The sequence below is a fragment of the Zonotrichia leucophrys genome, chromosome 21, assembly GCF_028769735.1.
Source record: "Zonotrichia leucophrys gambelii isolate GWCS_2022_RI chromosome 21, RI_Zleu_2.0, whole genome shotgun sequence".
Classification (NCBI taxonomy): domain Eukaryota; kingdom Metazoa; phylum Chordata; class Aves; order Passeriformes; family Passerellidae; genus Zonotrichia; species Zonotrichia leucophrys.
In genome coordinates, this window is record NC_088190.1 from 7,703,717 (window position 1) to 7,731,490 (window position 27,774).

The following is a 27,774-nucleotide window of genomic DNA, read 5'->3' on the forward strand; positions in this document are numbered from 1 at the left end:
AGCTGTTAGATGCATGAACTTCCTCCATAAATATCCCTTGTGCACACTGCCGCGAGCAGGCTGCCGTGCTATTAGCCAGATGAAAAACCCAGCAGAGAAAATGAGCAACTCCTTCCAGCTGCACACAGGGGTTGTCCATTCCTTGGGATGCCCTTCTCTACCTGGACCCTTTGTGGAGCAGGACCTGGCCTCCCATGCTCCCTGCCACGTCCTGTTCGGGCGCCTGAGTGTGTGAGAGAACCTCACCCCCAAAGCCAGCTCAGATTTGCTATTGTTTTGCTTCTGGAAAGGGGCCCAGATTCCCTCCCACCCCTGGAAACACGAGCAAACCTGCCAGCCACATGTAGGAGTGAGTCCCCCAAGCCAGGCGGCTCCGCCGCTGCCTCTGCAGGGAGCGGGGCAGGGACCCGGCGGGAGGAGGGCGGGGATGCAGGGACATGTCCCAAAAGGACACATCCCGCAGGGACACAGACCACAGGGACACAGACCACAGGGACACATCCCACAGGTCATTCCCGAGCAGAGCTGGGCGAGCAGCCCCTTCCCAGCCCTTTGTGCGGCTCACTGGGAGGGCTGGGAGGAGAGAGGACGGGGATTCCATGGCTGTCCTGCCAACTCTGTGTCTGGCTTTCCTCCCACACCCCACTCCTCTTCTGGGGGCTGCCAGGAAAAAATGGAGGGGCACAATCCTGGGGCGCATCCAGTCCTGACTGCACCCCACGTGATAAGGGCAAGGGAAAGAAGGAACGGGGAAGGCAAAGGCAAAGACTGAAGGGAAAGGGAAAGAAGAGGGGGAGAAAGGAATAGGAAGGGGAAGGGGAAGGGGAAGGGGAAGGGGAAGGGGAAGGGGAAGGGGAAGGGGTGGGGAGGCAGCCCCGAGCCAGCTGCCCCATGGAGACGATGGGCTGGCGGCCACCGCGTGATTAATGAGGGCGGGGAGCGCGGGGCCGGCGCTCGCCAGCACCGGCTGCAGGAACAGCTGCCGAGGTACTGGACCTCCCAAAATCCTGCTGCTGCTCCTCCTGCTGCTGCTGCTGCTGCAGCCCAGACAAAGGGGGACCGGCCTCTCCCTCCTTGCCCCGCCTCGGCCCCCGCTCCTGCCGGCTCTGCTCCCCCAGCCCTGCGGCACAGGGCTCTGCAGGAGCGGTCCCTGTGAGGGGACGGTCCCTCGGCTGGGCCCGAAGCGACACCGGGAGCTCCCCGAGAAACCCCGGCTGCACCAGAGCAATGCACCGTGCAGGGCTGGGTCTGCTCCGGGAACAAACAGGCAGAGACAGAAAGGCTGCCATGAATCACTGGGGCTCTCTGGTGTTGCTACGGATGCTTCACTTGGGAGTTGTAAAAGCCCCGTCTGCCCTTCGAGGCAGGGATTAGCCGGGCTCAGTTTCCAGCAGCGCTTCCTTGCTGCCCCGATCCCCATCCCTGCTAAGGCTGTAAGACACTTGATCTGCCCGAGCTCGGTGGGAAGAGGCGTTCAGTGGCTAAGCATGGAGTAGCTGAAATAATGGATATTAAATGATCCCCACAGCACACCAGGACCTGAATTTTGGTGCATGAGCAGCACAGCCACTAGCAGCAGACATGGAGCCCTCTCCAAGGGGACCATACAGCCTGCAGTCCCTACACAGCACAATCAGATTGTCCATTCCCCTCTCCAGTGTGTCTGTCTCCCACCACCAGCGCCTTCCCCATGCTTTGGTTCTCCCTGGCCAACCCTTCACAGCCAGAAGAGAAGAGACACAGCTCCTCCCTTGGCTCTGCAGTGGCCACCAACGTGTCTGTAATGGATCTCAGAAGCCCTGGCTCTGCTTGGAGTGTGCCAATGCTATCAGAACCACAGAGGGATTTGGAGATTCAGCCAGGACAGGGGAAAAAGATCCTGTTTGCCAAACTCTGTGGTTTGCTCCATGCATGGCACAGCTGCAGGTGCCCATCACACAGCTCTGGGGTCCCCACCTCCCTCCCAGCAACCCCAGGAGCTCCTTTCTCAACCTTCCTGAGCCCATGTATGACTGGACAGGGCACAGACATCAGCTCAGGGAGGGGGTGCTGAGCCTCTTGCTGGCCTGGGACCAGGCTGGCTCCAAGGTGCTCAGCTGAGCTCAGCAGGCACTCACAGAGTCTGCTCTGAACATCTATGGGGGAGGAGAACATCTACAGAGGCAGAACATATAAAGGGCAGGAAACCTCTGGCTGTTGAAGAGCACAGGGGCCAGGCAGCTTTGAACAGGCCATGACCATGTCCTGCCCTGGGCCATTTGCACCTCACCAGGAAAACACTGTAGACACACCAGGAAAACACTGTAGACAACTTGCTCCCTCCCACTGCACCCTTTTGGGACCCTGCATTCCCATTCCCCTCATCCAAGAAGAGATTCAGCCCATGCCAAAGCACACAGCGAAACCAACAGCATAACAGCCCCAGTATTTCGGGATGCAGTTGCAGATTGGTGACACGCACCACACGTGTGAGCCTCCAAAACCTGGAGAGGCACCAGCAACAGGTGCCAGCCCTGAACCCAGTGGCTCTGGGGACCCGGAGGTCATGGACAACCTCTGCAATGGACGGATGAGCCTGGGGCAGGAGTCAGCCTCCACATTGCCCCTCTGCCACCCCTGTCCAAGGAGCTCCCTCCCTCTGGTCCATGCAGATCCCAGATGCAAACCCCCAGAAGAGGAGAGCCCATGGTTACCTCTGCAGACGGTCCCGTTCTCCACGGACTCGTAGCCAGCGCGGCACATGCAGCGGCCGATGGGCACCAGCCACTCGCCGTCACCGTTGCAGTACAGCTTGATGGGCACGTCCACCTCCTCTGCATTGGCAATGCACGTGCCCCTGGCTGCCACCAGCGAGGTGCTCTCTGCTCCCGACAGGGTTTCCTGGAAGACAGCCCCGTTCTGGATGACACGGGGACATTTGCGGTAGAAGACACGGACGGCAATCAGGGACATGCAGCCCCCATAGTCCTGGAAGGCCAGGTAGAAACCGTTCTTGGAGACGGGCCCAAAACTGCGCACCTCGGTGTTGATCTTCATCACCCGTCCACCTAAGTCCACCTGTGAGAAGCTCTCGTCAGCAGCGATCGTGTCCACCTTCATCCAAGGATTCTCCATCCAGTTAGGAAAAGTCTTGGTGGCCGAGTCCAAGTCCGACTCGAAATAGTAGAGGTTAAAAGTCTCCTTACAGGAGCCTGGGACATTTGGGATGCTGCTGCAGTCCCGGACAGAGAATTTCATCTCCACGTGGATGCGGTGTGCTCCTCGCCTGCGGATGTACTTGGTGCGGAGCCAGTTGTTCTGGCTGGACTCAAAGACGTTGCACACCTGGTAGGTGCGGATGGTGTTCATGTTCTCATCGTACCCACTCACCTCTTCCCACTGCGGGCAGGACACACACACACAGTCAGGGGCTGCTCTGAAGGGGTGCTCCCCACCCTGCTCACCTCCTCCCATCCCCACAATGTGTCACGTAGGCTCTGCCAGCCCCAACTGCCCCTCTCTGTGCCCACCCCATCCCACAGGCAGTCCCAGAGTGCCCAGCACCTCCTCCCAGCACCCCCTGCAGGTGCCCTGTACCTGCCTGGGCAGGGTCTGACCCACCCCGTGCCCCAGGCAGGCTCCACACTGTGCAGACAAAGGGGCCCCTCAGGCCACCTTGCTGCCCCTAGCACCATGCTCCATGCCTGCATTCAGGGTCAAGCCTCTCTGCTCCTGGAGGGACAGCAAGGCCACTGCTCTGCAGAAATGGCTTTAATAGGGACTGTGCCCATGGCTGCACCGCACTGCTGTGCCTCTGGCAAAGGAACACGGGATTGCCACCAGTGCCACTATGGTTACAGACATGGCAACAGGACCTGCTTCCTCATAAGCCATAAAACCTCCTGCCTGGCTGCAGCCAGGGCCTCCTCCCAGGGGCAGGATGGGACCATGGCCAATCCTGCTGCGTTCCCAAAAAGGGAGGTGCTGGGTAAGTCCCACTGGAGCCCTCATCCCTGCCCCTTCGCCGGTCAAATGCTTTGGGGCTCCTCCAGCAGGTGTGCTCAGGTTCCAACCCCAGCTGTCCTGAACTGGATCTCTGGGATGCAGACATGCCTATGAGCTGTGCCATGACAGCAATATCCTTCTCAGACAGACAGCTCAGAGCTGACAGATTTCCCCATGGGAAGCTCTGCCCAGCTCTCCCCAGCTGACTGACTCTGCCAGCTCTAGAGGAAGCTCTGTAGAGCTACAGAGAACATCCTGAGCTGGAAAGGACCCACAAGGATCATCAAGTCAACCTCATGGCCCTGTACAGTCACCCCAACAATCCCACCCTGTGCTTGAGAGTGGTGTCCAAACCCTCCTGGAGCTCTGGCAGCCTTGGGGCTGTGCCCACTCCCTGGGGAGCCTGGGCAGTGCCTGCACCCTCTGGGGCAAGAACCTTTCCTAACCTTCCAGTCTAAACCCCCCTGACAGAGCTCCAGCCGTCCCCTTGGGTCCCCACAGAGCTCAGGGCTGCTGTGACATCATCTGGCCTTCTCCAGCTCTCTGCCCTTTTCCCAGGCTGTTTTTCCCAAATCCTCCAGTTCTTGTTGTCTGCATTCTGTGTAGGATGGGGATATCTCAGAGGGGGATGCAGGGCATGAGCTGCAGCCTGTAACTGGCCACTGCTCCTCTGAGGGGAGCACCAGCAGGGAAGGGTCTGTTGAGACCCTTTGTGGGAGGAGAACCCTCAGCTCACACAGCATCTCCTCCTGCCCAGCCCCTGCCAGAGTGAAGAGCATCTCCCTGCAGTCCCATCCCCACCCAGGGCACCTGTGTGATGCTGGCAACAGGGACCAGAATCCTGCTGGCGTGTGGCACAGTCCCAGCCAGCTGGAACTGCTCCTTCTGAATGTGTTCAGAAACCTGCTCAAGTGGAAGCCGAGCTGTTTCCCATGGATGTTACTCCCCAAGCATAACCCTGCCCTGGGTGCAGGATCACAACGCCCAGGGCAGGGCAGCAGCACAGCACAGATCCAGCACCAGTGCCAGGACCAAATCCAGGGAAAATCCTGCAGGAGCAGAGCATCCCCAGCCTCTCAGGTTGTAAATGGCCTCACAAGGGCACCCAGGACTGGGGAAAGAGGCTCAGGGGATGGGAGACAGATTGCTCCTAGCACATCAAGGCTCACAGCCCAACAGAAGGCTGTCAGGGAAGATCCCCAACAGCTCCAACCACTTCAGATTGGCAGTAGCTGTAAATCTGCTGCCAGGGCTGGGGGACAAGAGGAGCATCCTCGCAAAACACAGCCGGGGCATTTGCTTTGTTTTCCAGAAATAAATTTGGTGTGTTAGTGGAAAATTGCAGGATCTCCCTGCTTTTCAGGGCACTGGTTGGGAGAAGAGTGGGGGAATCAAGGACAAAGCATGTGGAAGCAATTCCTTTCCTTGCCCTGCCTCCAATGTGGCTCTCCCTCACCTGGACCACTCCAGACACCCACCCTGGCAGCTACCAAGACCAAGGGACCCCCACCCACACCTGCCCAGCCCCCAGGGAGGGTAAGGACACAAGCCCAGAGAGCTCAGCCTTGGTCAGGCAGGAGCAGCACATGGTGGAATGAGGGTCTCCAGGCCTTGGGATCCACAGCAGTCAAAGGCAGGGCTTGGGGACTCATATGAATGGCACAAGAGTTTCAGAGCCAGACAAAAAGCAACTGTTTGGGCTTTGGGGTCTGTAATAATCCCCAAAAAGGAGCACACGGCAGCTTCTGTCTTCCAGGTGATGCTGGCTGCATCCAACCAGACCAGCCACCTCTGAGTGGGATGCACTGCCTTGTCCTGCCCGTGGACATGAGGCCATGAAGGCACTGCAGAGTTGTCACCCATGATGAACCCAGAGCAGGACATGATGTGCCCATATCCCCTCTCAGGGCCCTGCTCACAGGTGGAGATAGGAGGCGATCTCACCAAGCCCTGGGACTGCATGGCACTGTCCAGATGGGCATCTCCACCCTGATGGGGGACCTGGGAGCACTCTGGGGGCCAGCTTTGGCACCCCCAGCATCCCCCCACATCCCTGCCACAGCAAGTGGCTGCCTCCAGATTCCCTTTTCCCAGATGGGAGAGAAAGTCACCCCCGTGCACCAGCCCCTGCGCTTCCTCAACGCTTAATTAGAAGCCTCTCCCTTTCTCTTGGCTCTCTAATTAACATGCCGGGAGCTCAAAGGAAGGCAGCAGCACAATAACCGGGGAGAGGCTTCCAGCAGGCCCCGGCCTCATTACGGCCGCGCTGGGGAGCGGGAGCAGGGCGTGCTTCACATATGGAAACACCGCAAACAAGAAAGGCTGGGCCACGAGAGAAAGAGACTTGACCTCTTCTCCCCTGCATTGTGTGCCCGTCATCCCCCTCGGCGGGCACCGGCGGGGCCGGGCAGCTCTGCCCTTTCTCATGGTGACGGGCAGCGCCCGTGCCTGGCGCGGCACCGCGGCCACGCTGCACGGCTCGGTTTAATCTCCCAGACAAGGCTGCTCTGGGCTCGCTCTTTTCTCCTGCCAAGTCGGCTCAGACTGGGGGCATGCTGTCAGCCTGGGGGTGAGGGCCACAGAAACGTCTTCATCCAGCCCCTGCAGAGGGTGGATGGAAGGCAGGACGGAGCCTGAGCCACCACTGCCATGCACGGGTATGGAAGCATCTCCAGCATTTGGCCAGGCTGGGTTGGGCCACCCAAGTGCAAGGGGGCAGGTCTGGGGGGTTGGACACTGTGTCTGCTGCTGGTTACCACAGCCAGAGGTGGGCAGGATGCTCTGAAGCACCTTGATGCCCCACATGGGACACAGAGGTGGCTCCACTCTGGTTTTCTCCCATGAGCAGAAGGGTGCAGAAATCACAGAGTCACAGAATGCTCTGAGGTGGAATCACTGAGTCCCACTCCTGGCCCTGCCCAGACACCCCAGCAATCCCACCCTGTGCATCCCTGGGAGCGTTGCCCAAATGCTCCTGGGGCTGTGCCCATTCCCTGGGGAGCCTGGGCAGTGCCTGCACCCTCTGGGGGATAAACCTGATGCACTGCCTTGCCCAAGATCTCCTTTAAAGGAGTTTCTTCAGAGTGGTCTTTGAACATGTTTCAGGGTACACCTGGCCCTGGTAAGGAAGACAGGTAGTTCTGCTGAGCCAGCAAACATCTCTCTGTGGGATGCCAGTCCTCTGAGGACCTGAGCCTAATGCCCTCATCCTGCTACAAGTGACAGGCAATGGAATAACAACTGAGGGCACTGGGGACAAATGATGGTGGCCTTGGCATATTGTTTCTTCCTCTCCTCATTTTTAGGTGGCTGCATGCCAGCTCCATGGAGATTGTGATTCCTCCAGCACCACACTATGTGACTCTGTGGGGTGGGAACTACATCCCACCAACACTGGGGTATTTTTTGGAGTATCATCTCCTAGAAAAATACTGGAAACCTCAACTGTCCTCTTTCCACATGGCCAGGGCACTTTGCATCAGTGCCTGACATTTCCTGGGCCAAGCCTGCCACATTCATGTGCAGAAGAGATCCCAGAGCAGCTGCAGGTGCCTGTCAGGTGATGCCTTACCCCTGAGGGAGGATGCACTGTCCAGCCCAGCTCTGCTGTCGCCGTGGTGGAGTCCATCAGTGTCTCTGCGGAAGGAAGGGGAACAAGGAGTCACTGGCTGCTGATGAAAGGACTGAAGATGGAGACAGTGAAAAAGGTGGAGAGGCGCTAGCTCAGGGCTGCAGGGCTGGAGCCCACCCCACACTGAGCCCTTTGGCCACATCTCAGCCAGGGGACCCAGGCACTGGTCCCTCCATCCAACTGCTCCCCACCCACTGCCCACTGCTCCCTGGCCCCCACGCAGAATCATGGAATCAAAACATGTTAAGGTTGGAACTGACCTCTGAGATCATCACGTGCAACCATCAGCCCACCACCAAACAATGTTCATCATTAAATCATGTGTTCATCATTAAACCATCATTAAACCACTTGTGAACCACTTGTTCACAAGTGCCACATCCATACATTTTTTACCATCTCCAGGGATAGTGATTTCACCACTGCCCTGGGCCAATGCCTGATCATCCTTCCCATGAAGGAACTTTCCCTGATATCCAATCTAAACCTCCCCTGGCACAGCTTGAGGCTGTTTCCTCTTGTTCTGTCTCTTGCTCCTTGGGAGCACAGCCCGACCCCTGGGCTGTCCCCTCCTGTCAGGAGCTGTGCAGAGCCACAAGGTCCCTCCTGAGCCTCCTTTGCTCCAGGCTGAGCCCCTTCCCAGCTCCCTCAGCCTCTCCTGGTGCTCCAGCCCCTTTCCCAGCTCCATTCCCTTCCCTGGACACACTCCAGCCCCTCCATGTCTTAATTTTCATTAGGGACCCAAAACTGACCCCAGGATTTGAGGTGGGACCTCAAGGTGCCCAGCCCAGGCAATGTCTCCTGCTATGAATGGGGACTCTTCCATCCATCAGCGAAGCCAGATTTCCCTCCTCTCAATCCTACATCCAGGTACCCCCAGCCCAGTTCTACTGCTGCAGATGAGGAGCAGCCTGAGCAGGGATCCTCCATCACCTTCTAGTTTCCTTTGCCAAAAGCAGGATATGTTTTTTCTCAGCACTTTGCACAGTAGGGAGAATCCTCTGAGATGCAGTAGGATGTGGGGAGGAACAGCACTTTTAGGACTTAAAAGTACTAAAAAATTAAACCACTGTTAAAGCTGGTTTTCCAGATGATTTGGGTTGAAATAGGTCAGGTGATGCTACCACCAACCAGCACAGACAAGTCCTGCTAAGCCAGGCAACAGCAAAGCCTCCTCACCCTTCCTGCAGCTCATGACGCTCCAACACTGGAGTTCTTTTCATCCCCAATAGCTGTAGGTTGGCTCAACTCCACTGATGCCACTGAGGGCTGCTCAGGTTATGGCACCCCAATATCTGGGCCAACATGAGCAGGTGAAGGTGCCAGCCAGCCCCATCAGAAATCAGACACTTGGAATCATGGTTCGAAAAGCCAGCTAACATCATTGAGTGCAACCATTACTGCAGCACTGCCATGTTCTGCACCAAACCGTGTCTCTAATAACCACATCTACTCACTTCTTTAACACTTCCCAGGGAGTGCTCAAAAGTCTTTTTTGGACACTTCCATGAGTGGCTTCCAGAGTCTGGGCAACTCTCTGTTCCTCCAGGTCTGCAGCCACATGCTCGTGGCAATACAGGGATTTTTCTGCACCACAACCAAGGCTGACAGTTTAAGAAAACAGGACAATATTCCTGAGTTTAGGAAATGCAGTTTAGAAATTCTGCCCAAAGGCCTCAAAACACCGAGGCTGGACATGAGGGGAGTGTGGTGGGACACACTGCACAGGGCAGCACATGGCCAGTGACTGTGCTGAGACCATGGCCATGCCCAGAGGGGAGATTCTGTCCCTCTGCCCTGCAGGGACAATGGGAATCTGCCCTGATTTCAGCACATGCCCTGGGGATGCCAAGTGCACTTGCAGGGAGGCTGGGAAGTGTGCATCCCATACACACCAGGAGTCCCAGAATGGTTGGGGTTGGGAGGGACCTTCAAGACCATCTAGTCCCACCCTCCTGCCATGGGCAAGGACACCTCCCACTATCCCAGGTTGCTACAAGCCCCATCCAACCTGGCTCTGGACACTGCCAAGGGTGGTCCCAGAATGGGAATGGAGAGCTATGGGTGTAACCATGTCCTTCTGCTGCGCTTCTCCCCACCAGAAAAACAAGCACACTGCCACAAACCCCATCTCCACCTTCTCCACTTTCACTCCAGTGAACAAAAACAAAGGAAGAAAAGCTCAGCCTTGAGCAGATCTATCACTGAAGAGCCAGGCCTGGATGCAGAGGTGAAACTGCTCCATGCATGTGCCCTCCTGTTCTAACTGGCACCCCAAAAAGTGCCAGGGCAGCACTGTGCTCCCTGCACCTACTCCTGGCAGTAAATCCTCCTCAGACTGTGGCTTGTTCATTACTCCTGGTTCCAGCCAGCGGTTTCCAGTTCACAGGAAACCAGGATTTCGAAATTTGGTTTTATTCCAAGAGTAAAAAGCAAAAAGTAGTTCTTTTCAATTTTTCCCACTAAGAAGAGTTCTGGAAAACAGCTAATCCCAAAATGTTGTGGGTCAGATTTACAAAATTTCTTTTTAAACTGAGTATTTGTTTACATAGGCCAATAATAGTGTTTACTTTATCAGAGGATCTTGCTTTTTCATTAAAACACCAGTGGCGTTTGATCTGAAATGAAAACAACATTTTTCACACAGTGCTAGCAAGAAGCTTTAAAAACCCCCTGAATTTGTTACTTTATCTTAACTATCAATGACAGTGGTGCATAGTAAGTACATTAATAGCAGTGACTAAAATGGAAAACAAGATATATTCTAAGTCATTACAAATAATTCCCCAAACAAAGTTCATATTTTGAAGCATTTTACATTTTTAAAAGCCTTTTATTTAATGAAAACTCAGTGCAGTGGAAATGTCATGCTCAGTACACCACTGCTCACACCCCCTTATCCTCAGCTGAAGGATCCCTTGGAGCTCTGCATCCACTCTGGCTGGCCCAGAGAGAAGGAGGAGAAGAAATTTGCAGGTTTTAAGCAAGTTTTTCCAAAGGCAAATTATCTTCCCATAAAAAACACCAGATATTCCATTAATTTTAGTCTGGATTTACACCATTTAGCTGCCAGCTATTGGATTTCCTTTTCCTTTTACAAAGACTCTGCAGTCCAAAACCCTTCTCTCTTGTGGTGCTCACGGGTGGCAAATGATCCATCTCCAAGACAGCTAAATTAGCTCAGCTTCCTTCTTCTTCCTCCCTAAACCTGGTTCCTGTTTGAGGCTCCTGTCTATCAGCCTTCACAGTGCAGGGGGTCCCAGGGCTGTGCTCCCCATCACACACAGCTCTAACACCCCAATGTGCCCCTTCTGGGGCAGTTTTTGCACCAAGCTGCTGCCCAGGCTGAAATCCTTTTGGAGATGGGGTTACACAGAGCAGAGAGCACCTGAATTATAGAAAATTGGGAATAACTGGTCCCCATGAAGCACAGTGACCCTGCAGGGTCAGCACAAGGGGATGTGAATCAGAACCATGAAACCACAGAATGGTTTGGGAGGGACCTTAAAACTCATCCAGCTGCATGGGCAGGGGCACCTTCCACTGTCCCAGGCTGCTCCAGGCCCTGTCCAACCTAGAATTACAGAATCATAGAACAGGCTGAGCTGGAAGGCACCCACAAGGATCATAGAATCCAACTCCTGGCCTTGCACAGGGAACCCCAACACCCCCAGCCTGTCTCAGAGTGCTGTCAAAACACTCCCTGAACTCACACAGGCTTGTGACCACTGTCCTGGGGAGCCTGTTCAGTGCCCAACCAACCTCTGGCTGAAAAACCTTCTTCTAATATACAGCCTAAACCTCCTCTGACTCATCTCCAGACATTTCCTCAAGTCCTGTCACTGCTCACCAGAGGGAAGAGATTGCTACCTGCTTCTCTGCTGCCCTTCAGGAGGATGTTGAAGAGCACAATGACGTCTCTTCCAGTCTCCTCCAGGATGAAAAGACCAAGTGACCTCAGCATCTCCTCATATGGCTTTCCCTCCAGACTCCTTCTCCATCCTCATGGCATCCTTTGGATTGGATTTTCTCTAACTGCTTCATGTCTTTTTAACATTGCGGTGCCCAATCTGCCCCAGCACTCGAGGTGAGGCTGCCCCAGTGCAGAGCACAGCAGGACAATCCCCTCCCTTGCCTGGCTGGCCATGCTCTCCCTGATGTCCCCCAGGACACGGGTGGCCCTCCTGGCTGCCAGGGCACTGCTGACTCAGATCCACTGACCAGGACCCCAGGTCCCTTCCTGCAGCTGCTCTGCAGCCTCTTGTTGCCTGCTCCACCCACACACCCAGGGCTGCCCCATCCCCAGTAAAGAATCTGGCACTTTCTCTTGTTGAACTTCACACGGTTGGTGATGGCTCAGTTCTCTATTTTGTTGAGGTCTCTCTGCAGGGCCTCTCTGCCTTTGGGGGAGGCAACAGCTCTTCCCAGTTTTGTATCCTCTGTGAACTTGCCTCATATTCCTTCCAGTGCTGTGTCCAAGTCATTGGATGCTGAAGAGTGCAGGGCAATGACAAAGCCCTGCAGTGACAGGTCACCAGTCTGATGTCACCCCAGTCACTGTCACCCATTGTGCCTGACCCCCAGTTTCTCACCCATCACATGATGTGTTTATCTGGCTGGGGGCTGGACAGGTTGTCCAGAAGGATCCTGTGAGAGACAGTATCAAAAGCTTTGCTGAAATCAGTAAAGATTCCATCACCTGGCTTCCCCTCATCAACCAGGTGGGTTTACCCAGTCAGAGAAGGAAATCAGGTTTGATAAGCAGGGCTTTCCCTCATGAAGCCGTGCTGGCTGTGACCAATGACTACATTGTCCTCCAGGTGTTTTTCAATACTTCTCAGAATAATGCTCTCCCTTGATTTGACCAGGCAATGAAGTGAAACTGACAGGCCTGTAGTTTCTAGGGTCCTCCTTCTTGCCCTTCTTGAAAATTAGAACAATGTTCGCTGACTTCCAGTCAGCTGGGACCTCTTTGAAATCCCAAGACTGCTCAAAAATCACCAAGAGAGGCTTTGCAATGACATCAGCAGCTCTGTGAAGATCTTGGATGAATCACAGAATCCCAGAGGAGTTTGGTTTGAATGGGACCTTAAAGCTCAGCTCATTCCACCCCCTGCCACAGGCAGGGACACCTGCCACTATCCCAGCTTGCTCCAAGCCCTGTCCAACCTGGCCTTGGACACTGCCAGGGATGGGGAGTCTGGGCAACCTCTCTGGGCAACCTGTTCCAGATGCTCATGGACACATTCTGAGTGACAGGTGACTCCAGGCCCGGGGACATCATTTGGACAAAGTTCTGCCACAGGTGTGAGCTCCACACAAAGTGTGGCAAGCCCCAAGGCATGGGAACCCACCATCCACTGAGGCAGCTCCTCCACCTGCAGATCCACCAGTCTGCCCTGCCCCTGCCACTTCTGTGCCCAGGATGACCACGGTGGGCTGTCACAGCCACACCGCCCCCAGCAGCTTCTCTGCTCCTACCTGGGGCTGCCCCATGCTCATACAAGCACAGGGGCACATAACAGAACCAGCTCCTGTGCTGGGGACAAAAAACACGGGCCAATTCCACCATGGGCAACCCCAAGCCAGCTGTTAATGCCTGGACCACCACCTGGCAACTTCACTCACTGTCACAGCCTCTTTCACGGTGCCATCCTGCTGGTTTGGCAGCACCAGGTAACAGGGTGAGAGGCTGATGCCTTGGCAGCCTCATGAAGGTCCCCGAGGCACCCAGGACATGGAGCAAAGACATGTGGGAGTGGCAAGGGTGGGAGCCTGGCCCCTGGCCCACCGCTGGTGGCTGCGATAGCTGCAGCTCAGTGCAGCCCTCCCTGCACAGCAGCGTCTCCTCAGTGTTGTTGCTTCTGTTCTCCCCTCCCGCGTGTTTATCTGCAGCTCCACATGCTGCCCACAGCATTCTAAATAAATCTGCAGCTGCTCCACACCAGCAGACACAGCTCTGGCCCACTTCCCACAGGGAACGGCGCTGCTCCCCACGGGACACCCGGGGACCAGTGCCCGTGCTTCTCACTTTGGAGATGTTTGCTCTGAGCAGCTTCCCCCAGCACTGGGGGCTGTCCCCAGCACTCCTGCCCGCTCTGAGGGCACACCATGGCTCTGGAGGGACACTTGGCATCTCCAGCCACACCATCACTCCCACCCCACCACTGTCAGATGCTCCAAGCCACGCTAAGACAGTGTCATGCAGAGGATCTGCTGTGACAGTGCTGGGTGGGGGCTCCTGTGCTTCCACATGGTCTTCCTGCTGCTCAGCCACAAGTGAGATGAGTGAGGGGTTCTGAGCTGCAGCAGCTTTTCCCACCTGGCCAGATCAGGAATGAGACTGGCGGACAGAACTGGGAGGGGAGGACAAGTCTGGGATCATGCTGGGTCCTGGTGGCAGCAGGACAGGCTGGCCAGGAGTGGGCATGGAAGGTGGCAGGACCAAGGGATAGGGGCACAGGCTGGAGGTGGAAGGATTAACAGAGGAGCTGTGCATGTTGCAGACACACTCCTCTCCATCCGGAAAAATAACTTGCATGGAGTTCTGCCAATTCAGACCAATTTGGAGTATCCGGACCTGAGCTTCTCAGAAGTCCTGGCAAATGCTTCACATTCACAGGCTCCAAGCTCATCCAGATAGAGAAACAGCTGGGCAAATAAATAGCCCCACAGATAGCTGGAGCCTCCACCCTCATTTTTCCACCCACAACTTTTTCCCTTCCCCTTTCACTCCTCACGAAAGCTCCTCTCTCAGGGTAGGACACTCGCCAGGAATTGTAATCCTGGTCCAACATTATCAACACAGGGAGCAAGCTTCTCGTGAACCCATGACCACATCAGCTGTGGCCAGCGCTGGATGTGCAAAGCAGGCAAGAAGCTTCCAGCTCACTTGGATGGGCTGGGAGCAAAGTCATCCTAAGGCAGAGACAGTGGGAGATCATTCCTTGTCACCATGTCCCTTAGGTGACCTGGAAGCCCACCTAAAACACTCATCAGCTCCAGGCTGGAGGAACACATGGTGTTAGAGCCCTGGCAAGGGGAGCAAGACCAGGATCTGCACTGGAGACACCACAGGTCAGGATGAGCTCCTCCATGCAGGAACATGTGCATCAGGAACCACGTACCCACCCTGGCCTCAGGCACAGCCCCCACATCCCCGGGCAGGGGGTGGCTAATGAGAAACCCGTCTGTCCCTGCCCCAGGAGCCCTCAGCACAGATCTCTGCCCTTCCCCACGTTGAAAGGCCCCTCTCTGCCTCCTGTGCTTTACTGGAGCCTGATCATGATATTTTTGCCAGCGTGAGCTGAGAGGGGCCGAGCAAAGCCAGTGGCCCTTCCCTGCAGCCCCGAGCTTTGCTTTGCCTGGCCGGGGGCCAGCGGAACGAGCTGAAACCCAACACCCCCCCGGCCGAGCCCTGGCGCGGGAACAGCTCCCTGCATTGTGAGCAGCGGCACAGGATCCTTGGGATGCTGCACTCAGGGATCCACTCACACCCCAAGGGGGACAGAGATTGATGGGGAGAGAGAAGAGGAGGCTGACTGAGCTGGGATGGGGACCCCGACACGCCCCACTCCCCCCAAAGGGCACCCCGAGGTCAGGCACAGCCGGTCACGCCGGTGCTCCTGGTGCTGGGAACCCAGCACTGAGTACCTGGTCATTCAGTGCCCTTCCCTGGAAAAGGAAGGAAAAATAATCCACTTGAAGTATTTTCCTCTGACCAGCCAATTTTAAGCCCCTCCAGGACACACCTGTAAAACAAAAGTAGGTCCAGCCAGACTCAGAGACCTAAGGATTAGGATGATGTCCATCATCTCCATGTCTGACCAGCCAAGCAGGATCCAGGCTGATAGTCCATGGAGCAGGGAGAGCTGAGCCCAGAGATGGCACACAGCACTGACAGGGGTAAGATGTCCTCAGCCTGGGGGAGTCATGGAGCCTTCCTGGCTCCTCAGCTCCCTAGGACATCAGTCACAGCTCCTGCAAGCCCTGTGAGGCAGAAGCCAGCCCCAGGGGCAGCAGGGGAGCAGGGGATGGAGGCTGGTGGGGCTCAGCAGAACCTGCTGGGTCACTCTAACCCAGTTACTGGGTGACACTAGGGTTCAGGACTGGTGTCAAACAAGGGGATGGCCCCAATGCCCTGCCCTTGGCACAGCATTGCAGCAATCCCAGGAGGAACTCCCTCTACATTTCCATGAGGGAAATGCCAGGAGCTGGGCTATGCTTTGCCATTTCCACCAAAATCCCTCCCTCACTCTGATTGCCCACACCTTGTCTGGACCATTCTCAGAGGACCAAACCCAGGGCTGATATTGCTGTGCAGAAGGAAACCACTGGTCTTTAGCTCCCAGCCTTGCTAGACCAGAAAATACGGGAAGTTGGGCTTGGGGCAGAGCTGCACCTGGCCATGGGGGCCATGGCAATGCCACAGGGTGAGCCAGGAGCCAGGGCTGAGCACGGCCATGGCCCCAATCCAGCAGCTGCCAGACCCTCTTCCCAGCTCCTCCTCTCACTGTGACGGCCTGGCTGTGCAAGCACTGCCCTGCAGGGTGCTGCACTGCTGGAAAGCTCAAAGCAAGGAGAAGCCAAACTCTACAGCCCATGGGGTCCTGCAGGTCACCCCAGCACGTGTCCTGCTTTCCAAGCACTCAGCGACCCACCCAGCATTGTCCCTCTCACCTGCCTGCCTGCCAGGAGAATGAGAGCTCCAGGTCTCAGGAGGGAATTCTGATTTTGTGACCTCTCAGCCCCTGCTGAAGAAGCAGGAGAGGCTGGATGTGAGCTGCCACATTATCCCACTCACAGCTGCAGATTCACCCTGTCTGTCCCAGTTTCCCCACACCAGCTGCTCCACAGGTCAGCAGAAGCAGGAGAAGCCCACCAGAGCTCTCTGGGAAGCTGCTCCAGCAGCACCAGGGACCCACTGGCAGCATCTGTCCCGAAAGGAGCTGGGACTTGTAGGTGGTCTGAGTTCAGGCAAGGGCAGGCTGCTGGGAGGAGACAATGCAGATGCCAAATGGCAGCAGGCAGAGGCCCTCCTGCTGCTGCTGGGAATGCAGGAGCCACACAGAGGAAACACAGATGAAGGCGTTTAACAGCCACTGCTACTGTCACTGCTGATGGCTCTCCATGGTGGCACTGAGCCCATGGGCTGGGAGATACCCTGAGGGAGGGAGTCCCAGGGTAAACTGTGGCATCCAGTCTCATCCAGGCCCAGCAGAGACTGGATGCCACAGTAAGCCTTTTTCCAAGAGGATGGAACAGGGCCATGTTCCTTCTGAGAGCCTCCAGGTCTCTATTCCTCTCTTGGGGATGGACACAGGGGTGCTCTGGGAGGTTGGAGTCCCATGCCCAGAAGTTCCTTCTAAAGGTGCCCCAGCCCCAAAGGAACCATCAGCCTCCACCACTCAGGGCTCTGGTCAGGCTGAGTGTGGCACAGCCACCCCATGGGGGATGGACACTGGTGTCACCACTATGCCCAAACACAGACACTGTCACTGGTGTGCAGGAGCAGGTGCCATGTGCAGCTCCTGGCTGCAGCATCCTGGCAAAGAGCAGCTGTCTAACACTAATAATCTGCTCCCACCACTGTGCCCTGAGGCCACTGGGACAGGGTGCAATGCCCAGGGTGCAGGGCAGCACTGCCCAGCCCCCTATGACACCCACAGCCACTCTCCTGTATCCTGGACACAGCACCCTGTATTCCCAGAGCCACTGCCCTGTGCTCCCAGGCACGGGTGGCCTCAGGAGAGCTGGGATGCAGCCTGGAGGCTGCAGAGCATCCCTGGGTAAGGAGCACATGCTTGGCTCTTGGACAACATCATCCCTTTCCTCACTAAGCCCTGCCTATCATCTGATGTGAAGAGCACAGAGGGGACCAGGAGGGGTGACACAAACCCAGGGCACGGCTTTGTGGCCAGCTCTGTCCCTCTTTTCCTCGGGGCCACCCCCACCCACAGTGAAGACAGTGAGCACAGCCAGTGCCACCTCCCAGTACTGCTGATACTAAATGAGGTTTTGTCACCCTGCTTGGTGGCACAGGCTGCAAGCAACTCGCTCCCAGCAGGCTCCAGAGTCCTGCTCAGAATCCCAACTGAGCTACCCTTAATGGGCTTCAATTTTAATTTGCTTTTATTGGAAAACACAGATGGTGACCCCCCTCTCTCCCTGGCCCAAACATATACAGGATAATAACATTTACAGGGAAAGATGCTATCTCCAAGCAGCCAGAGCTGCAGCCACAGCCCCACCGCCCTGCAGTGACACACAGCTGTGCCCACAGCCCTGCCCAGGCCACCCAGAGCCACCAGAGGGGGAAGCAGCACCAGGGGCCAAAGAAGAAGAATTAAAGAGCAGGATGAGTCCCTGGTGCAGCCAAGCTTCTCAGATTAACCTGGGCAACTTCCCCTGTGGCCGGGTCTCTGCAGAGCAGCAGCAGGCACCCCAGAGCAGAGGGATGCCCACAGCTGCTGCCAGCACTGCTGTCCCACAGCTGGAGCCAGCCCCTGCCTGCAGCCCAGCCAGCTGCTCCAAATACCCCTGACCCCAGGCACCCTGCAAGGAGAGCGTGTCAGAGCCCAGCATGGCTGTGGGGAGGGGGTGGCACTGCAGGGACAGGCAGGGACAGGCAGTGCCACAGGCATCAGGCTGCATCAGGGCTCCCCAGCAAATAGCGAGCACCGAACACCTCTGGGCTTGTGCCACATTAACCCAGGCACACAAATACCCACAGCCTGTGGATGCTCCTGCCCCTCTGGCACTGCTGGTGCCACACAGAGCCAAGCCCCCTTGTGCACCCCCTCAAACCCGAGCATGGGGTGAGCAAGGATGCCCTCTGTCACACACACTGGCTCTCTGGATCCACCTGACATTCCTACTTCTGCCTGTTGCTACTGGCAAGTTGGAAATGTGCTTCTAGTTGGCAGTTCCAAGCAGGAATGGCCTGGGAGGAGCTGCTGCCTTTGTCAGGCATGGAAGGGATCCTCTGGGCAGAGGGGGCTTCAGCTCAGGCTCCTGGCTGGAGTGGGCTTCTCTCCAGGAGAGATGCAGGAAAGCCCAAAACTCCTTCAAGGAGCTGGGCTTCTCTCCAGTCCCTCCCAAGCCAAAGCATCTCCCCACTGCCATCCTTTTCTATCTCCAGGGGTTTGCTAGAAATGTAAACTTGGCATCCCCTCCAACCCCACCAAGGCAGATAAAGCACCAGAGGAGCCAGCAGATGCAGCTGGTGGAAATTTTTAGTCAGAGGCAAATGTTCCCTTCCTTGGGAAAACCCCATCTTCAACACCTCACCATGGACAGGGCTTCCCTCCTCTCCTCTTACACACTCAAAAGCAGTGGGTTGAACTGAGGGATGCTCTACTGGAGGGTGCCACTGTGCTGGTGGTCCTGCTTGGGCAAGCGATGTGCTGCACCCATCCCTCCCTCCCTCCATCCCTCCCATCCATCCGTCCATCCATCCATCCATCCATCCATCCATCCATCATCCATCCATCCATCCATCCCCATCCATCCATCCATCATCCATCCATCATCCATCCATCCATCCTCCATCCATCCATCCATCCTCCATCCATCATCCATCCATCCATCCATCCATCCATCCATCATCCATCCATCCATCCATCCATCCATCCATCCATCCATCCATCCATCCCCATCCATCCATCCATACATCCATCCATCCATCCATCCATCCATCCATCCATCCATCCATCCATCCTCCATCCATCATCCATCCATCCATCCATCCATCCATCCATCCATCCGCTGTCTTCCACTGGAAAAGCAGCTCTGGAGCAGGCAGGAGATGGGCTGTGGGACCACAAGGAGAGAGAAGCCCGTCTGCCACCACCGCCAGGGGCTGCAGCAAGGAGCTGGGGGACCAGGGGTGCACAGGAGTGGGGAATGTCCCCTCTGGGATGCAGCTGCAGCTCTGCAGGCCAGCCTGGCCAAGGTGGCAGCAGCTTGTGGAGCAGCTGTGCAGCTCTGGGAGCTGCAGGAGAGGCCACACGGGCTCCAGGCTATGCTGGGATGGAGTCCTGGAGAGCCCAGGGCCTGTGGAGCCTCGTTCCCCTGGGAGAACAATGGATGTGAGCAAAGCTCAGAGGAGGAGCTCTCGTGCAGGTACAGACAGCCCTGAGCCGGTTCCACCGCTCTGAGAAGGGATTTCTGCATGCATCAAAAGAAACACACCCGGAGGTGGAAAAAGGGCAATTTCCACAAGTTGAAAGGGATTATTAGCAAAAATTGATCAGGGGGGAAATGTAAACAAAAACAATGAAGAGTAATTACAGCTTATGGCGGCTTTGCCAAAATCTCATAAATCTGCGATCATAAAAGAAGGCGTCTTGAGTTCAAAATTATCTTGGCTTGGAATAAAAGGAAAAAATTGCAGTAAAAATAAACATATTGTATAAATTAAACCCAGGGGAAGTTGGCAGCAGCGAATTAGCAGCTCTAAGATGCAGACAGTTGCAAAAGGATGTATCAATGAAAAAACTGACTGCCAGGAGACAAAAAGGAGGGAAAAACCTGAAATTTTAAATACACCAAAATCAAACACAACCAGAGCGGTGGGAAGACAAGTCATGGGGATGCTCGAGGGTGAAGGCAGCAAACACAGACACCCCAACCAGAACAAGGGCACAGCCAGGAAGGATGAGCAGCTGTGGCAGCTCCGGGGACCTGCAGTACCCAGGAGATGCCCAGAGACAGACCCACCTGAGACCCCTGGCTGGCAGCACCCCCCTGCTGCTGCCCACCCTGCCCCAGCCAGGAGCGAGGGCAGTGAGGTGATGGGGTCAGGACAGCAATTCTGGAGTTGTTTCCTGATCACATCAGCCCCAGAACAACCATTTGCTCTCCAGCAGCATTGTGGTGTGGTCAGCAGAGCCCTGCAGACCTGTGGGGCAAGGACAGCCCAGGACCAAGAGCTGCCCTCTTCCCCCTTCCAACACCAAGCAGGGACAGGGCACTCCCAGGATGGGAATGGCTTTGTAGCATCCCATAGGGCTGGTGGGAAGGAGCTCGGGGCTCTGGGTTCAGCCCCATCTCCAGCACAAACCTGGGGCAGCTGGGGCTCTGGGAGGGCTTGGGGATGGAGTCCCAGGGCCTCAAGGAATTGCTGCCAAGGGATGTGGACACATCCAGCTGCTCAGCAAACCCTTCCTGGAGCAGGAGGATCCTAAAGCACCAAGTGCTGCCTCCCCAGAGGCCATGGTGGCTCTACAAGCACTGCTGCAGAATCCATCCTGGTCCCCCAGCAATGATCACCAAATCCTGGCAGGAGAAACAGCCCAACAGCTCTGTGAAAGCCACAGCAGACACCCAGACAGCTCAGCCAACACACTGGCAGGTAAAACCAGAGAGATGACCAGGGCATTAGCCAGGATACAGGACAGCAGAAGGAGCATCAGGGAGGGAAGATCCAGGGCTGAGAGCTCTGCAGGCCAAAATCCAGGTGGTTCAGGCTGCACTGGAACCTCCCTGCTCTGCATCTCCAGTGCTTTGGAGGTGCAGCAATGGATCCCACACCCTGAACAAGCTCTGAGGATAAGGCAGCAGAGGTATCAGATGTAGCCATGAACCTGCGGCTCCTCTGCATGGCTGAGGCCACCTCCAATAGCACAGACACAGCATAGCAAGGACAGGCCATCAGGAGTGTCCTATGGCAGGAGCCAAGGTGGGGAAGGACAGAGCAGGGCCACTGTCTGTCCCTCTTTCATTCCTCAGTGGAGAAGGTCCCTGTGTCACTGCCTTTCTCAATGTGGGTAAATGCCTTTCTCACTGTGGGTAAATGTGCCAGGAGCAGAGATAGCTCCTCTGCAGAGGCTGCCAGTGGAACTGAGGCACAGAGCCCCTGGCAGTGCCCCTGGATCAGGCTGTGGATCAGTGAGCCTGGAGCACCCTGTGCCCTTGGCACCACCACACCACTGGGCACTGCCAGCACAGGAGCTGACACTGCCTGTGCCCAGAGACACACCCAGCACCTGCAGCTCCTGCTGTGACATGCCCTTGAGCCAGGCTGTGTCTGCAGCCTCTCCCTGGCACCCCAAACCCCCAGTACTCTCTGCATGGATGCATCTTGGGGACCCTGGAAGGATCCTGCAGTTGCATTGCTGCTCCCTCCCCACTCTGCCAAGACAGAGCATCCCTGCATCTTCTGAGGATGCACAGGGTTCCCAGACAACCTCTAACAGCTTTACAGAATTTAGTGTTTGCTGCCTGAGCCTCATAAAAACACCACACTTCCAAAATTTACTTTACAGGGTGACCAAGACATTACCTGATATCAGCCTTGACATGGGAAATCAGGTGAAAAGTGCTGCGCAGTGAATGCCCCATCCCCCAAATTCCCTACTCAGCATGAAACAGCCTTTATAAATCAATGTCTGCAGGAGGAAAACACATGAGGGAGCAGCAAGTTTATCCTCCCCTTGCTGCTGCACTCCCAGTGATCCCTGAACCCCACAAGTGTGACAGAAGGGATCTCTGCATGGCTGATGTCCCATCCACTGCTCAGGGAGAGGCTGTGACCTGTGGGATGTGCTTGAGTACCCAGGGATGCACCCAAATCTCAGGGAGCAACAAAAGCAATCTCAGGGAGCAATAACACTGCTCTTCTCCCATCTCCCAGCACCACACTCAGCCCTCTGGCACCTCAGCACTCCCACCCTCTCCCCTGCTCCTAGGACATGGAGCCCCTGGGAGCATCCCCAGGTCCTGCTGCTGCTGAGCCAGCACTAGTGGCCAGGCCATGGGAACCCCCAGCACCCTGCACTGCTGCCAGTGATGCTGGAGCACAGGGATGCACAGGGCATTTGGGGCAGGAATAATGTGCAGCCTGGGCTGAGTGGCCACACTGATGTACTCAAGGCCAGGCAGAGAAGGAGGCTGCACTCAGCTCCCTGTGTGGGCATCACTGGCACCCCAGCACATCCCAAAAACATTGATGAGCCACTAGTGCCAAGCAGAACCCAGAAGCTGCAGTGTCACCACAGCCCAGATGTGACTGACCCTCTGGTCACCTGTGCCCAGGGCAGAGTGCTGACAGGGCAAGCCCAGCCTTGGGCTGCCAGGCCTACAGGAGGTGCCATAACACAGCCCCAGATGCACAGGGCAAGGCTCCCCAAAGCCCATGTGCTTGGCAGGCAGAGAAGGGGGTGCCAGCCAGGCCCAGCCCTGCCAGAAGGATTGATTTAATTAGAGATTGAGAAGGAATTGTTCCCTGTGAGGGTGGGCAGGCCCTGGCACAGAGTGCCCAGAGAAGCTGGGGCTGCCCCTGGATCCCTAGCAGTGCCCAAGGCCACTGGAGGACAGGAGTGGGCAGGGCTTGGAGCACCCTGGGACAGTGGAAGGTGTCCCTGCCCATGGCACGGGGTGGGACTGGATGAGCGTTAAGGTCCCTTCCAATCCAAACCATTCTGGGACTCTGTGTCTGCAGCCCATGGCACTGCAGCAGCCTGGGCAGTGGAAAGCATGTCCATGGGTGCAAAACACCTCCTTGATCCATGAGCAGCACCCTCCCTCCTGCAGGGGATGCAGCACTCCTCCCTGCCTCCTGATTTACCCTGCCTGGAGAGCAGAGGCGCCAGGGCCAGTGGGATCTCGGGGCTGCTGGCCCCCTCCACCCTCTCACACTGTCCAGGATTTATAGATGGAGAAAAATCACTTGGCTGAGCCTTTGTTTACTTTGCTCAGAGAAAATAATTAACTCTTAATGTAGTTCTGGTGTCCCTTCCGACGGCAAGGGAATGGAATGAGATGAGCTTTAATATTCCATCCAGTCCAAATCATTGTGGGATTCTCTGATTCAAGGAACTTGGTGAAGCCTTTAAGCTGTCCCACTCCCAGCAGAGCACACATTTTAACACTCCCTTGTATCACAACATGGCAGTGCCAAGCTCAGCTCCACACTGTCCCCAGGCTGGGCCTGATCCCAGGGATGGCGTGCAGGGAGCAAAGCCCTGCACCCTGAGCCTGGGAAAGAGCCTTGGAGTGATGGGAGAGGTGGGGCTGGGGCAAAGCCCTGCAGGAGCCAGCTGGGATGCTCTGCACAGCCAGCTGGCCTCCAGCACAGAGCAGCTGGGAGGGTGTCAAACCAGACCATCAGACCTCTGGTGCCTTCCATCCCTGGTAACCTTTTTGCCTGCAGATACCATGGATTTGCTCAAGGTCACTATTGTGACAAAGCTCCCAAAGCAAAACGTTGCACTACAGAAACACAGGTGACAGGAGGGGACACCCAAGGAGTTCTGCCACCACCAGCCAGGTGGGTGGTGTGAGGGAGCCCTGGGATGGAGCTGAGCAGGTGCTGCCTGCAAGTAGAGCCCCCCCAGCATTCCCTACAGGGATGGCACAAGGCTGGCAAATCCCCAGTCAGTGCTGAGGGAAGCACTTGCTTTAGCCAGCCCCCCAAAACCAAGGTGTTCCTGCTGCCTGCAGAGCAGAGAAACATCAGACCCTGAAAAACAGCACCCTGAGCACCCCCAGACACACATGAACTAAAGAGCTTTGTGCCCCAGGGCAGGGAAGCAGCAGGCACTGACCCAGCCAGGCAGGGGCAGCAGCTCCAGGGGTCTGGCAGCAGGTCTGTCTGTCCTGGCCAGCAGCAGCCACAGGGACAGGGGGACAAAGGCCAGGTCCCAGCTCCGTGGATCCCAGGGTCACACGGGTGAGGGGGAACAGCTGCTCCAGCCCTGCCAAGGATTTCCCCATGGTTATTCAGGCCAGGGGGAATTTTCAGAAGGAAGCAGCCAATCCTGCTGTTAAAATTCCCAGTATGGAAAGCCCCAGCCCCAATTTGTGCCCAAGGGGAGGGACCAGGAGCAGCACAGGGGAAGTGCCAGTGACTCCACAGTGGCCAGGATCGATGTGGTTGGAAGATGACAGAAGGATAACCCAGATCAGCAGCTGGTGTCCAGGTATCTCCAGCCTTCCACTTGAAGTGTTCAAGGCCAGGTTGGACAGGGCTTGGAGCACCCTGGTCTGGTGGAAATGTCCCTGCCCATGGCAGAGAACATGCTTGGGATGGCTGGAAATGGAGGAGCATTAGCCAGAGGGAAGAGCCCCAGGAGTCAAAACCAGTTTATGAGAAATCAGGAACCTTTGATCTACAGATTTGAGCAATAGTGAATCAACTCCACCCCTGGGTGATCTGCTGTACAGTTAATTAGACACGTTATTAAAAATAAGCTCCTCTACCAGGCTGAATTAGTCCAGCTTCCAAGCCACAGAGTCCTGCCCTGTCTAATTAAACAGAGCTTCCCCATTAATAGTCCTTCCTCCAGGCTGCTACCAGCAGACACTCCTCAGCCTCCTGAACAAGGCCAACAATGGGCAGGATTCCACACCTTGAATCACGATCATTAAACTGGTTTATTTTTATTTTCATTCTCCTTTGGCTGTGGACACCAGAAGCAGATCCAGAGGCCCCCAGGGCTGGCCTCGGTATCACAAGGACAGAGGATGCAGGGATGTCCTGGCTCACCAGTCAAGGACCTGATCAGCTCTTTCACTCCAGGAGAATGCCATTCCCAAGGTGTTTTCAGAACCAGAGATCTCCTGGTTGCCGTGGTTATGCCCCATAGTTGAGGACCACACTGTGTTCCCAGAGACAGTGTGGCCATCCTCAGACCCACTACTGTTCCCTGAGGTGCCAAATTCCCTCAGGTGTAACCAAGCCATCCCTGAGCCTTTACTGCTCTCCCAACACTGGCACTTGCTGCAGATGGGAATCTCCCACTTGGAGTATTTTCCTCTCACCAGCCAATTTTAAGCCCCTCCAGGACACACCTGTAAATCCATCTCCTGCTGGAGCACGGTGGGAACCCCTCCTAACTCCTAATGCTGTGGAACTGCACATTAAAGGTGTGAATCCCCTGCTTACCTCTGCAACAGCTCTTGGGCTGGTGACTCATGTGTTCCCTGGTTTGAAAGCACCAGGTGCTGCCCACGTGCTTTTCTCCAGGCTGAAGCCCTGTGCATCTCCACATCTCCATGGAATCCCCTTCCTTCAGCCAGCCTGAGCTGCAGCTGTATCCTCAGGGCAGCTGTGTGTCCCACAATGATGCAGAACATGTCCTGCTGCTGTGTCCCATGATGATGCAGAACATGTCCTGCTGCTGCCCTGTTCCCACAAACCCCACATCTGAACCCGAGGGAATGCCTGAGGCTGTGTCAGGGAGGTGTAGGTTGGGTATCAGGAAAAGATTCTTCCCCCAGAGCATTCTGGGGCACTGACCAGGCTCCCCAGGGAATGGACACAGCCCCAAGGCTGCCAGAGCTCCAGGCACAGGGTGGGAATTGCTGGGGTGTCCTAAGCAAGGCCAGGAGTTGTACTCAATGTTCTTGTGGGTCCCTTCCAGCTCAGGAAATTCCACGATTCTGTGAACCCCACATCTCCACTGGCAGCACAAAGTACAGCCCCCCTAGGAGAGCATTTCTGTGAATTTATTTTTCCCCTTGGTTCAGAGCCCTGTGGGTTTCCAGAGCTGCACCTCACAGGGGACAGCCCAGGTGCCCAAGAGCCTGGTGGGCACCAGGCAGGCTGGCCCAGCCTCCCCAGCACCCTGACCCTGCCAGCTGGGAGCCCCCCTCACTCCAGAGGCTTTTATTGGAAACACACAGTCACCAAAGGCTGCAAGTGGAATCCATTACACAGCCTTTAGTACGAATCATTTGTATTTCACAGCCTGCAATCCCTCTGATTTCACAAGGAAACGGCTGTTAAAGCCCCTGCTGCAGCCAAAGGGGAGGGAGCAGGGATGGGGGAGCATTCCCAGATCTGGGATGGACCTGCTCTCACACCTGGGCATCATTCACAGCTGCATCCTCCATGTGGGAGATGCTTTGGAATGTGGGAGGAGGCAGCTCTGCTACCTGCAAATAATCACCCTCATCTGAGTCAGGAGATTTTGGAAGCTGGATAGGATTTCCTTGCACTGCTCCAAGGAAAAAGAATCACAGAATCCCAAAATCATTTGGGTTAGGAGGAACTTTAAAGCTCATCGTGTTTCACCCCCCTGCCATGGCAGGGACACCTCCCACTGTCCCAGGCTGCTCCCAGCCCCATCCAGCCTGGCCTTGGGCACTGCCAGGGATCCAGGGGCAGCCACAGCTGCTCTGGGAAATAAATCTGTGCCAGGGCCTCCCCACATTCACACTGAAGAATTTCTTCCCAATATCCAACTTAATCCTTCCTTCTGGCAATGGGAAGCCATTCCCCCTTGTCCTGTCACCCCGTGCCCTTGTGAACAGAACCTCTGATGCTTCCAGTGTTCAGAGCAGCGTTCTGGATGTGTGCAGACATTTCCAGCTCGTGCACACAGAAGGGTTGTGAGCCATGCCTTACAGACAAATAAAGTGTCTATGGATTAGCTCCTTTCCCACCTCCTCCCAGGTGCTTCTTTCCCCAGCCTTTGGGGACAGGATCCCTGGGGCAATGGGGATCCACGGTCAAATGGGATTGCCACCATCAGGCAAAATTATTTGTGTACCATCAGCACCTGGGGTAGAATGAAAACCAAAATCAAGGTTTAAACCCTGAACACGACATTCCCAGAGAGATGCAATTTCATAAAGGAAAAAGCTGGAAGTAATGAAGGGAAAACACAGCCCTCACCCACACTCAGCTACGTAGAAGGGATCTCATCCCATAAAACAAGAACAGTGACTCATCCCATAAAATGAGAACAGCAAGTCACTCCAGGGTGGACATCCTGACCCACGAGAGACCATTTTAAAATAAAAATCGTGACTTGGGATGTCCAAGTTGGATATTAACTGATCATTTAGGACATTGCTTCCCCAGGAAGGCTGTCCAGCCCGGGGTCTGGCCATCAGGGACCTGGGGGATCTCCAGCACTGGGGGTACCCAGGAACTGGTTTCCCAAATCCACATCACCTTGATCACTGCTACAGCTGGGGCAGGGGGACCTTGGGGACAGGGGGACCTTGGGGACAGGGAAGCACAGCTGAACATCTGCTCTGATCACAGATGGAGCTGATAAATCTTGCTCTTGTAGAAGGTGAGACACAGCAGGACCCCAAATCACTGCTACATAATGATCCCACCACAATCTCATTCAAACACCCAGTGCTCCTTTTTTCTGTAAATGGAACTACAACTGCAGCTCTACATTCTGCCCCAGGAAGGCCTG

At 55.8% G+C, this 27,774-nt stretch overlaps 1 protein-coding gene across 4 annotated transcripts in view; it reads right to left on the minus strand.

The window, feature by feature from the left end:
* EPHB2 (EPH receptor B2) overlaps positions 1–27,774 on the minus strand; it is a 128,788-nt gene that overhangs the window by 82,056 nt on the left and 18,958 nt on the right. For all 4 annotated transcript variants that reach the window (XM_064730794.1, XM_064730792.1, XM_064730793.1 and 1 more), the window contains exons 2-3: positions 7,556–7,620; positions 2,694–3,378 (exon numbers count right to left, since the gene is read on the minus strand). In XM_064730794.1, the coding sequence (XP_064586864.1) occupies positions 2,694–3,378; positions 7,556–7,620 (750 nt within the window). The remainder of the gene's footprint in view (positions 1–2,693; positions 3,379–7,555; positions 7,621–27,774) is intronic.